Source organism: Dipodomys spectabilis, unplaced genomic scaffold, assembly GCF_019054845.1.
Source record: "Dipodomys spectabilis isolate Male_0828 unplaced genomic scaffold, ASM1905484v1 ptg000051l, whole genome shotgun sequence".
Taxonomy (NCBI): Eukaryota; Metazoa; Chordata; class Mammalia; order Rodentia; family Heteromyidae; genus Dipodomys; species Dipodomys spectabilis.
In genome coordinates, this window is record NW_024870728.1 from 17,881,076 (window position 1) to 17,893,693 (window position 12,618).

Below are 12,618 nucleotides of genomic sequence, written 5' to 3' on the forward strand. Positions count from 1 at the left end.
TAGTTAGAAATATTTTTAAGGAATATCATAAGAAAACTCAGAAGAGTTTATTTGCTACCAATTGATTAAATGACAAAGCATCTTTTTGTGTCTTTCTTAATTTACTCTGATACACTCTCTACAGTAGAACTAAATACAATGGAATAAAATTACATTGGGCTCATTGACTTATTCAACAGGATTGGAGTCTCTGTATTCCTACAAACATTGTTTTTCTTTCTTTTGGGACACCAATTAAATTTGTGTTGGTTTTCTCTTTTGTCCTTAAGAACAAAAATTGTCTTTTTTCTTAGTCTTAAATTTTAATTGTTAGTTACTTTATTCCATGCTGATGGAACTGAAACTTGAAGTTCAAAACAGGTGATTACTTCTGATAAATGTTTAATAAAAATATGGGTAAACTGCTGTTATTTTGTACTATCAAATGTAGATATCTCTCGATATATTTATACACACACACACACACACAAACATTTATGGCATTTTTCATATAAAATCTTGCTAAGATTTCCCCAACCCTTACCCTTTACTTATCTAAAGGTACAATCAAACCTCCATTGTTAACAGTTGGACGAACATAAGACAGCTCTCCCATCAAGTAAATCATAATTTGTGTCTATAAAAACTATCTTACACTTCTCAGTAGAAGTACAATGGCCAATAAATACATAAAGAAACAGTTTTCTTGGGCGTAAAGTATATACAAATCAAAGCAACACTGAGCTTCCATTGTACTCTAGTGTGGATGGCTATTATCAAAATTAACAAAAATCTGTGGGCCTGGCTTACTTCACATAGGTCCCATGGTTTCCCTTATTTGCAATAACTAATGTATGTCTGGGACAAGCAGAAAAGATCAAAAGCTATGTACATATGACCAGATAAGATGATGTTAAGATGATGAACCCCAAGATAGGGACACAAATGGCTTTTTTCTTTCTTGCTATTGTTTCTAATGTATTTATAAGGTACCATGTGATTTTTTTTTTGTTGGTTTGTATGTTCCTTCCCCACTGTATAAGCCCCATTTTCACTGTTTTTGATGTCAGTATAATTTGGGGAGGGAAAGGGAAAAAACAAAATGTTTAAATAGGGATACAGGTTGACCCATTGTAACAGTGAGATGTACAAGATACTGTTGAACAACGAACTTTACAAGTTAGGCGTGGGGTGCGGGGTGTAGCTGTGGAAGTGGGAGGGAAGGGATGGTAAGGGAAAAACAAAGGAGGAGACAACAATGCTTGATAAGAAATGTACTCATTACCTTGCCCATGTAACTGTAACCCCTCTGTACAGTATTTTCACAATTAAAACCTTATAAAAAATTAGCAAAATCTGTAAATGCCAGTGATGATGTGAGAAAAAAAGGAACCCTAATACACTGTTAATAGAATTATAAATGAGCGTGACCATTATGAAAGTCAATAAAGAAGGTACTCAAAACAATTACAAATGAAACTGCCTATGACTTAGCTTATACTATACTTGGACATTTATCTAAAAGAATGTAAGTCAGGTTGGAATAAGGACACATGCAAATCCATGCATATGCAGCACTATTCATAATAGTCAGCTTATAGAAATAGCCCATCTTCCCTAAACCATTACATATAATTTATTATAATACATATGTATTATATATATATATAATCATCAGTCAAGAATAATAGCATGTTGTTTGCAGGGAAATAGGTGGATCTGTAAAAATTCACACTGAGAGAAGCCTGGTTGAAAAGTCAAAGGGCACATGTTTTGTCTTATATGTAGAAATTAGACCTAATATATAAACATAGGTACAAAACCACACAGGGTTATATATAATCACATACATGCTCAATCAAGATGTCTAAAGTATGGGACATATTAAAATGTGTTTCCATGTTGTAACTTCTTTGGACAATTAATGGCCAGCTTAACAAAATGAATACTGGAAAATATATCTTGGTCAGTGGTGGGGTCACCAAAGGCAGGGGAGGGGATGAGTGCACAAGGGCATGCTGGACAAGTATAGTCATTAGACTCAATGTGCAGACATGAAAATGGAACTAGGAAATTTATCTCAACTGGTGAAGAAAAGTCTAAGTGGGAGGAAGGAGAGTGATAGAAAAGGCACCTGACCAAAACACCCTGTTTACAAATAAACAGGTTAAACTGAAACCCACGTGTGTGTGTGTGTGTGTGTGTGTGTGTGTGTGTGTGTGTGTGTGTATATAAAAGTATTTATGGGTCAGAATCTATCCCACAGAAAGTTAATCATTCCAGAGTTAAAACTAAACAAGTATATCCTCAAAAAGAATATACTGCCCTAGTGTTTGAAGCTTTTATAAACAAAAACCTTTAAAAAAGTATAATTTAAGTTATACAATTATTTTCTAAAACTATATAGCCAAGGTAGTGAAAATAAAATATAAGATCAAATGTGCATTAAAATGCTCTTGTAATGTACATGAAAACATAGTCTCTGATTGTGAAGTTTTGAAATGTGATGGTAGAATAAGGGTTAAAGCTAGAAGGAAACAAGTCTGCTTTCAGAAAAAAAAACAAAAACCCTCCAACATTGATAGCTAAACATACTTAGCTTCTCCCAACTAGAATCGCTAGCAGATGCTGGGTTTTGAATTTCTGGTGATAAAAGTATCATCGAGATTGATTTGGAGTATATCTTAATTTGAAATTTTAACATGTAACATCATGTTTAAATTATTATTCTCTTTTCTAAATCCCTTTTCCAAGTATAGGCCAAGCCCTTCAACATAATATTTCTAAGAAACAAATGTCAACAGCCGTGGCAGATTAATATTGGTGCAGAAAAGGATTTGATGAGATTATTTTTCAGTATAATACACTATGCTTCTATTTGAAAATCTTTCAGTAGGAAGTTGGAGATGGATACTGTGTTTCTCCAGTATGAACAATTTGAATTTAAATGTGACTCCTGAAAACCAAAGATCCTTTCATAATGTTTGAGCTATTACCTTTCCCTTCCCATTGTTTGAAACTACAACTTTTCCCGGTATAGACTGGAAAATATCCTTCGTTTCCTGGCTAACAGCTGGAATCTCCTTTTGTTGTCATCTAATGAAGAATTATTCCTAGAGCAGAGGAATGTCACCTAATGTCTCCAGGGAAAGCTTACACTTCTCAGATGGAACCTAATGCCAAACATTAATATAGAAATCCATTCATTCTTACATCTTGCATCTACTTTCTATTTTGATGAAGGTTGTGTGGTTAAGCGAAGAAAAATAATGAACTGGGTTTTAGAAATAGAAAGATGATCTAATTTCCATCCTCCCTCCCTCCCTATCTCCCTACCTCCCTTCCTTCCTTCCTTCCCTTTTTCTCTCTCTTTCTTTCCTTCCTTCCTTTCTTTGTTTCTTTGTTTGTTTCTCTTTCTTTCTTCCTTTCTTTCCTTCTTTCTTTCTTTCTTCATTCCTTCCTTCTTTCCTTCCTTCCTTCCTTCCTTTCTTTCTTTCTTCCTTTCAATAGTAAACAAAAGCATTGATATGAAACAAGATCTGACTATAAAAGTGCAAATGTCTGAAACATTAAAAACTAGCCTGGCCAATTTTCTACTTGCAATACAGGGAGATATTTTATATGTGCCCACCCAAAGCTCACCTCCACCTATATCCATCTATGGTGTCACTTATTACTTGCATTCTTTGTCTCTTTGGGTTAAGGTGACTCACAAGGTTAGCTTGGAATATTGCATGAGAGGACCTTCCTAGAGTAGCATGCAGACAGATTTGGTTACAATTATCATGGCTGTTTTTTACCTCACAAACTCTGACTGGTTTGTGTTTTGTTCTAGCAGGAATATATCCCTAAAAAGTTGCCTCCTCAGTCTTGTCAGATAGCCCCAGGATATTATTTTATCCAACAAAATTTAGTTATTATCCTTGAAAAATATATCTCTTCCCCAAAAGAAAGTCAGTGCCTCACTAGGAGTAACTCTTTTGTTTCTGCTTCTGCTTTCATCCTGCCTTCGATTCCAAACAGATGTCTTAGATGAAGCAGCCAACTCGTGCATTGAATGAATAAATTCAGGGCACAGGATGATAGAGGAGAAAATAGCCACTGTGAAACAACTGAACTAAGGCTTGTACCTGCCTGTTATAGAATCTGTGACAAAAACTATCCTCTCTCTGTATAAACTATGGTGATAAAAGGATCCTTTCTTTTGCTCTTTTTAACTGCAATGGAATCCTCCATAAACTTGTGCATGATCATCCTATATTGTTTCTTTGTTAGACATAATGGTGAAAATGTGGTCAATGATAAGCAGGAATATTTTGATCCTATTTGTAGGTGATTCTTTAAAAATAACTATATTTTTCAAAGGGAACATCTTATTTTTTCCTAGACAATTTAAATCTATCTGGGAGAAAATCAGCATTTGTGGTCATTCTTCTTGGGAGACAAGAAGCTAATCAAGATCAGTGGTGAAATAGAGAATAAAGTTTTGTCTTTATTACATCAAATGGCCATGCTGCATTCCAGTGAACTATGGGGATTTTTGTTATGTCTTGCTTTGTATTACACTTAAAGGAGAATTACAATTCTAACTGATTCCATTAAAGATAACACAGAACATTTTTTGTAACAGAAGCATTAGCAATTTGTACTAATTACTTAGCTACCTACTTCAGACAACGTCACATTTTACTCAAACTAGCTTTAGGAAAATCCATGTAACAATTTATATTGAAGGTCATAAGACCATCCATACTCTATAAGAACATACATAGTCTTGGGAGATAGCATTTGTGGAAATATTATATTAAAGACTAATCAGAGGTGAACAAGTTAAGGGACAAAAAAGGAATAATTTATAAAATAATTATTGTTTGATTCATACTCTATGTTTGATTCATACTATGTTCTAATCAAAGTGGTATGAAATAATAATTACTACTCAATATTTAACATATTATATTTAATCAAACTAGTGAGATATTAAATATTATAATATATTGTATAATATATTATTTATATATATTATATATATAATATTATTTATGTAATATAATATTATATATATCAATTTCAGGGATAAAACAAGAAAGAACACAGGATCTCCATCAACATATTAAGAGTTCTTCTCTCTAAATGTTACAATTCAATGGTTATATTTTTCTTTGTATTTTTCAATCTCAAATTTTTACAATTTTTTTTCACAATACTGAGGGAAGTATACATTAAAAGGCATCTTACTGTGCAACTCTAATATTGAAAATAAAATTGAGCAATTCATTATCAATCACCTTTTCATCAATCAAGAGTCTGACCAGAAATTTCTTTATTTCCAATACAGAAATTCTGAATGGTGGGGTCTATGTAGACCAGAACAAATTCCTTTGTTATGCTGACACTATTCATTGGCAAGATATTGTTCGGAACCCATGGCCTTCCAACTTGACTCTGGTCTCAACGAATGGAAGCTCAGGATGTAAGTACTATTGTCCCTTTTGATGTCTCAAATATTCTTGTTTCCCATGTGAAAATAAATAACTTGTACATCATGCTATGAATAATACCTCAAACTGGAATTGAAGTGTTTCATTACATATGAGAGAACAAACAGCTTTACAATTTTGTTCCTAATGAATTCTTTGCTTTTGATTTATGTTTTCCACTTTTTTAAGTTTTTTATTAATAAGTTTTTTATTGTGAAAATACTGTACACATGTAAAGTTTTATTTATTAAAAAAACAAAAACAAAATTTGTTCCCTTTTGCCCAATGTATTTCATTTTAAGTGTCCATAGTCTTATGCCATTGTCCACCAACCTCAGACTAATGTGTAGCTAGTGCATCAACTTTTATAGCTCATGCTCCACTGAGAAAAAGGCAGTCAGAGAAAAATGTACCCAGTAACCATGATTATTTTAATAAAAATTAAAAACTAGTCAACCTCAGAGTTCCCAGGCCTTCATTTATCCCTAAGCCTTCAGGGTAAAATTTTATGACAATTCCAAGAGGTATACAATGGATTTATATAGTCTTCTTATAAAATAAATATATTTAGCTTCTGATTTGGTCATTAGTATAATAAGCTACTGAATTTTCCATTAAAAATATGTAGTGTGTCACCAACAAAGGATTTATCAGATTCAAGTGCTTAATATGATTAAATGATAACCAAATAATATTTGAACTATCATTAACACCTCTGGAAATTATTCTCTGTGGAATCACTTTCATTTTCATAAAGCAGGCTAGGTTGTCCCCACATTTATTATTACTGACATTTGAACAGAATCTTTATCAAACATTAAACTGGGTTTTAAATTTCTCATCTACTATTATATATTTCCCACCTGAAATTATAATTGTCTCCACATAGCGCAATAATTATTTGCTATAGTACTGATTGTGTTATGAGGCTTCGGTAGGAAATCAAACTTCAAAGGACAATTATTAAATTTCATGATGGCCCTAATAAGATAATAGGAAATATGAATATATTTGATGAAAACTGACAGCTGTGTTTTTAATAAGTGGCTAAAACCCTTTTTCCATTAAAAAAAAAGAATAACATAATTTTCTTGTCAACTCCGAGCAGAAATTTGTATGAGATTCCCTCTTTATGGTATTCAAGTTGCCTACTGGGTAAAATTACATGTGAATAGAAATTGAATCTGCTTGTGTGAACAATGCAAATGATGTACTTCAGAAATGGCTTCTGTTTTCAGTGTGCCCACATTCTGGAACATATGATATGAGGGGAGGGCCAGGAGGGTACTAGTCAGATGAGAGGAAAGTCCTGCTCACTCTCAACTTTTTAGAATGACTAGCCTTTAAGGCATGAATGAGGCCAGGCAAAGTAGAGCCTCAGACAGAAGCCAAAGGGAAATGTGCCCACCAGCCTCAGAGCACTTGGATTAGGAAAGGTCGGAGGGGTTTGCTGCACTTTCACAGATGGTATCTCTTTGTGCTCTCCGTGTTTGAGGGCTAATTTGGATGATTGTGCCTATAATTAAGCAATTGTGGTTGCACTTTTTATTTTTCATGTAAATAATTGCAGGTGCAAAAATTAAAAATGCAGAATGGGTTCATAACTAATGGTCCATTACAAATTAACTAAAGTTTTACTGCTTACACAGTAGCTTTATTTTTGGACACATTATGCATACTGCAAGACACCATATTTGATAATAACCAATTGGCTGCTATTTGAATATTGGGTCATGTGTCCTTGTTTTGCTAAAGGAAATAAGTCAGCTACATAAAAGACAAATACTGTTTGAGTTCATCTATGTGAAATATTTAAAGCTGTCAGACTTAGATATCAGAATGTAGAATTTTGGTGGCCAAGAACTGAGGGTGAGGTAAAAATGAGAAGTGACTGTTTAAGGCATTTGTAGTCTGTTTTGACAGATGAAGATTTCCTGGAGGTACATTGTACATCAGTGTGAATATACCAGCTACCACTGACATATACACTTAACATGACTAAGATGATAAATGGCATGCTATTTTTTTTACTACAATTAAGAATAAGTAAATGATTTGAAGAAGGATATAAATCCTGGAATGTTGTATGAATATATTTGTAGTTTCTAGTGTTCATAGTGGGGGTGACATTACTGTTAGGTTTTTAAAAAGAGGTAGCCGAGTAAGAACTGCACCACGCACATGGTATTCAGGTAAGGGGTAGGTTTATTCATCATTCAGGCTGGCACCAGGCCATCTTGGTGCTCCATGCGGTGGGGAAAGGCCTGGGAAAGAGAGAGAGAGATGGGGAAAAGAACTAAGAGAGAGCTAGAAAAGAGAGAAAATAGCTAGAAAAGAGAAGAGCTAGAAAAGAGCAGAGAGAGCTAGAAAAGAGAAGGGAGCTGGGAAAGAGAAGAGAAGGAAAAAGCTGAGAGCTAGAAAAGAGCAGAGAGAGAGCCTCTGGGCCTGGGCGAGGCCTTATCTAGGGTATGGGTGGAGAAAGGTGTGGCCACATCAAATTCAGATGTGGCCTCTTCCAGGTGTCCCAGTTGCCTAGGTAACGCAGGTACTAGGTGGAGACTTTGCTGCGAGAAGGGTGGAGTCCGCTAGCCATCCAGGAGCGGACCTTACAAATTACTATCTGGACTGATCCTTACATTTATAGTTGGTAGAAATGATAAGAATAATAATGTAATGTTTTCCCATTCAAGTTCAAGTCCTCTTAAATTCTAACTATAATTCTTTCAGGAATCTGAGGCTTCCTGTTTAAGTGCTTGTATGTTTCATTGCTCTCCTTACTTGCCATCTTAACCAGTTCTTCTGACAAATCTCTTGTAAGACCTCTGTTCAGTAAAATCCAGCCGTGGCCCTGTTTAGAAATCCTGCAATGGTAATGGAAAAATATAGAGAAAAATCTAAACAATCCCAAATTAGAAATTTTTTTTTTACCAAATTTACAACTATGAATTGACTTCATATAATGCTTTAATATTTTCCTTCATCTTCTGTTTGACATACAGTCTTAATCATACCTTAACACGTTCATCAGCTTTTGAAAATACATTCGTCTTCAGGCTAGATGAGGTATATCTTCTGTGACCTTATGAAGACCAGAGGTAAAAACTGGTATTTTGGCAGAGATATAGTGGCTCATGCCTGTAATCCTAGCTACTCAGGAGGCTGAGATCTGAGGAGTGTGGTTGGAATTTGAAGCCATTCTGAGCAGGAAAGCCCATGAGGCTCTCATGTTCAAATAACTACCAAAAAGATAGAAGTGGAGCTGTGTCTCAATTGAGCAAAATTGCTCAGAGACAGTTGCTCAGGCCTTAAGTTCAAGTCCCAGGACCAGCATGTTAACAAAAAAACAGCTGGCATTTTACCTATAGTTTTATGATGGACAAGGCTTAATTTATCACCTATTCTCTGTTGTAGTTTATAATAGGCAGCAGAAAGAACTGAAAAAAATAGATAAATGAATAGATAATTCCATAAACTTTATATGGATAATACTAGGCAATTTGGGAAGAAAAAAAGGTATTCTTTAAGTTCTGGAGGCTTGAAAATCTAAGGTCAAGATGCTGTCATCCTGTCTGATACCTACTAAGAGCCTAGTTTTTCTCCAAGGTACTTCCTGTGAACATTGCATCACTAAGGGGAAAGAAGGCCTTTTCTCACATAGAAAACAAAGGAAGAGAGAAACTCTCTTCCCAAAGCCCTTTCTGTAATGTCATTGACCTTGAAGACAAGGGCTTTATTACCTAAAAGTTTTCCACTGTGGCCTCCTCTCAACACCCCTGCATTAGGGATTCACTTTTCAACATGAATTTTGGAGGGGTGTAAAAAGTATTCAAACCATAACAATTTATAAATGGGAAAATAAAATTTAACCTACACTTTTTTAAAAACTATCACTTCTATAAAAAAGTATAAAGTAAAAGTTAGAATCCAGAGACAGGGAGCTTATCCACTTCCAGTCTTCTTCAAGTAAAGACAACACTATGTATCTACTTGCTTAATCTAATTTATGCAGATATAAACTATAAAATTTATATTGCTAAATTCATATTCTTTTTACATATATCAGTTTATAATAATTATAAGCTGAAATTGAGACACTAATATATATGTAGTACTGTGGATATTTACAATATGTTTAATTTTGACATGGAATCTAAGAATAATTTACAATTTAGCATTATTTTGCTAAATATTTCTATATGCGTATTGTTGCAATATTAATTCTTTTTTAAAGTATGAATTCTTAATGCAAAAATGCAATTTTTTTAAAACAACCTTGATTTTTTTAAGTTAAATTTATTTGGGCACTGGTTGAAACAAGAGAAGACCTATTTATGATTTAGGAAAAATACCCTAGCTATAACCTGCGAATCATAGTTGAGATATCTTAATCCAAGGTTCTGGAGGTTTTTCGTTTCATGAATCCCTACTAAGATTTATAATCTTGCATCCTAGCATTCTTAGATTGGAGCACCAATAGAGCTTATTTACACCCTTTGGTGTGTAAACACCATACAGTGAGTGATATGTCATTTACTTGGAATACTGTAATAGCAACTTGTATTAACTTGAGAATATTAAAGCAATGGGAATAATTTTCCCTCTAAAAATTAAGCAAATACAAATATTTCACAACAAAGAGCAGTGCACAGTTATGAAATGTATTTGGGACTTACATAGGATGGTTGGAAACTTAGTCCTACAGTTTGCTGCCACCAGTCACCTCGCTATTCCATCTTGAGCCAGACATTGGGGCTCCCAGTATTCCATTTCCTCAAATATAAAAAGAGTGTGTCAGGAGCTTTGGCAAGCAGAGGCCTAAGCTGCTAGGCCACACAGCACTCCATTCAGACAAGCCAGAATGAACATACCAATCAAGCTTCTAATCTTTAATTGCAATAGTATAAACAGTAAGTTAAACTAGAGGTAGCACCTACTCCTGCCCCATCTGATTGTTTTTCTTATACGGGATATCACTACACAAAGGCCAGACTTCTGCAGTGGATCAACACAGACTCAGAATTATCTCTTTGTTAAGGAAGCCCTGCATGTTTTTATGGGCCTGGAGGCTGGACACAGGGCAGGAGGAAGGACTGAAAGTGGACAGTTACTCAGTACTGAGTGTTAGGCAGGAAGAAAGTCTTGTCTAAGCCTATTCCTCCTCCTCTTCCCCATTTCAGCAAGGACACTGGAGGTGCTTGAAAAGGCCACTATAAAAAAATGCCTGGGCTAAGAACATGCACATGTATGACTGAGTCTAGTCTGGGTCCCTGGTCCTGTACTCCAGCTTCCTTCAGATTATAGTCTGCCTGCTGTGCATCAAGTCTGATGGGCTTAGAGGGCAGCTTTGCCCTGTGAGGTCTGCCTTATAAAGCTTCTGTCATTAACTCTGTGTCAGGCTAAAGGGAACAGCATGTTCGTCTGTTTGTTTTCAGTGAGACGCTGTTATATTGACTCCAGAAGGTTAAGAGCAATACATTTAATATGTCTAAAATCTCAAAGTGACCCAGAGTGTTTTCTTATGGCCAAAGAGTAAGGAAAGATCTTCTGATCATCGTTATGTTCTTATTAATTAACTGCACATAGACTGAAGCATTTTTAGAATGTAGTTCTACTATTTTCATATTCCATAAATATTGTATGTTTCTGTTACCCATGTTTAAGGAAGTAAAAGGTAGTCTTTCATAGATTGCTCTCACTAAGACACTGAAAAAAAGCAGACTTCTAGAATTCTAGAAACCACTTTCCAGAAACAAATACCAGCCAAGGACTGAACTAGAATGGGGAATGGAAATTGTATAGATGGGCAGCATATTTATGAAATGTTCTGTCAGCATTAAAAACCATTTGTCTTAAAAACTACTTTTTCCACTTAATGAATCTTTTACAAGTTAATAATTTCCCCCTCCTAAATGTGGAAATTTTATCTACATAGGTAACATTATTAAGCTAGACAACAGGTCAAACTTAATGTTAAATCTGATTATACTACAAAATTTTGTCATTCCTCCAACCTTACGTATTCAAGTGAATAGTAGTAGTCTAAGTTTAGACTTTTGTAGTAAAGTTAAAAAATAGTAAAATTTGCCAACAGTATAGTGTCAATTTGTGTGCTTTCTATACATATAACAAACCCAATTTTGCTGAAATATATCAAATCACATACTGCCTTTGAATTTTTTAAATTAAAAGCTTATATTAGGTGAAGGAAAATACTGAAAACATTTGAAAGGATGAACGAATTTGTATGAATACCAAAGCTAGATTTTATTAAAGTTCTACAAAACAGTCTAATTTAGTAAAAACAGAAGTCAAATAACTAAATATCATTTCTGAATTCTGCTGCAATTATTCTTAACAAAATAATAGAAGCACTCATGGTGTCTAGGAATGTCTTTTAAAAAATAGCACTACTGCTTCTTTAAAGCATTAATGAGAAATCCTGGCCTGAGGTGAAAGGACCTCTGTAAAGAAATGGATTTCCAGATTTGCTGGCATTCATTCTAGGAATTAGGTTTTATTTGAGAACATTACAAGGAGTAAGCTTCATATACCAGCTAGCTCGATTACCTCCTCATTTTGCTTGAGGAGTATCACACTTCATTGTTTAACTTTTCAAGCAAAATTTGCAAGGCATACATGTATTTTCATCCTATGTGATAAGCTCCTGCCACTCAAGTTTTTCATAAAAAATACATATGGAAAGTTAGAGAAGTATAAGCTCTGATTTCTAAAGTGTGACCTGGTATCTAGTTGTATCTAGTGGTATCTAGTTATCAGCACTACTTAAGATCACATATCAGACATAGAATATAAGAATTCATCATACTATAGATTTATTTCCTCTCAGTCCTCATAATTTGTCATGAAGAACATGTTTTGTTACAAGTAACAACACACATTTCTACTAAAAGATATATATATTAAATGAATAAAAGGTAAAATTTCACCTAAATGTGTGTGAATTGTGTGTGTTCATATGTTAATATCAATAACTTGTAATTATAATTTACTCTTCCCTTTTACGTACAATTCATCTAAAATCTGGAATCAACTACAGTCTTGCCATTCTGGCTTTAATCTCTTGATTCCAATACTCCAGTCTTTGCCATCATTGACTCTAGCAAGTGACCCTTTGCTTAAGGCTAGGTGAACCTGACTC

At 34.4% G+C, this 12,618-nt stretch overlaps 1 protein-coding gene across 1 annotated transcript in view; it reads left to right on the forward strand.

Moving 5' to 3' along the window:
- The window catches only part of Erbb4 (erb-b2 receptor tyrosine kinase 4), a 1,009,337-nt gene that overhangs the window by 667,970 nt on the left and 328,749 nt on the right, over positions 1–12,618 (forward strand). Inside the window, exon 4 of the mRNA XM_042679248.1 lies at positions 5,318–5,452. Coding sequence (XP_042535182.1) covers positions 5,318–5,452 — 135 coding nt within the window. The remainder of the gene's footprint in view (positions 1–5,317; positions 5,453–12,618) is intronic.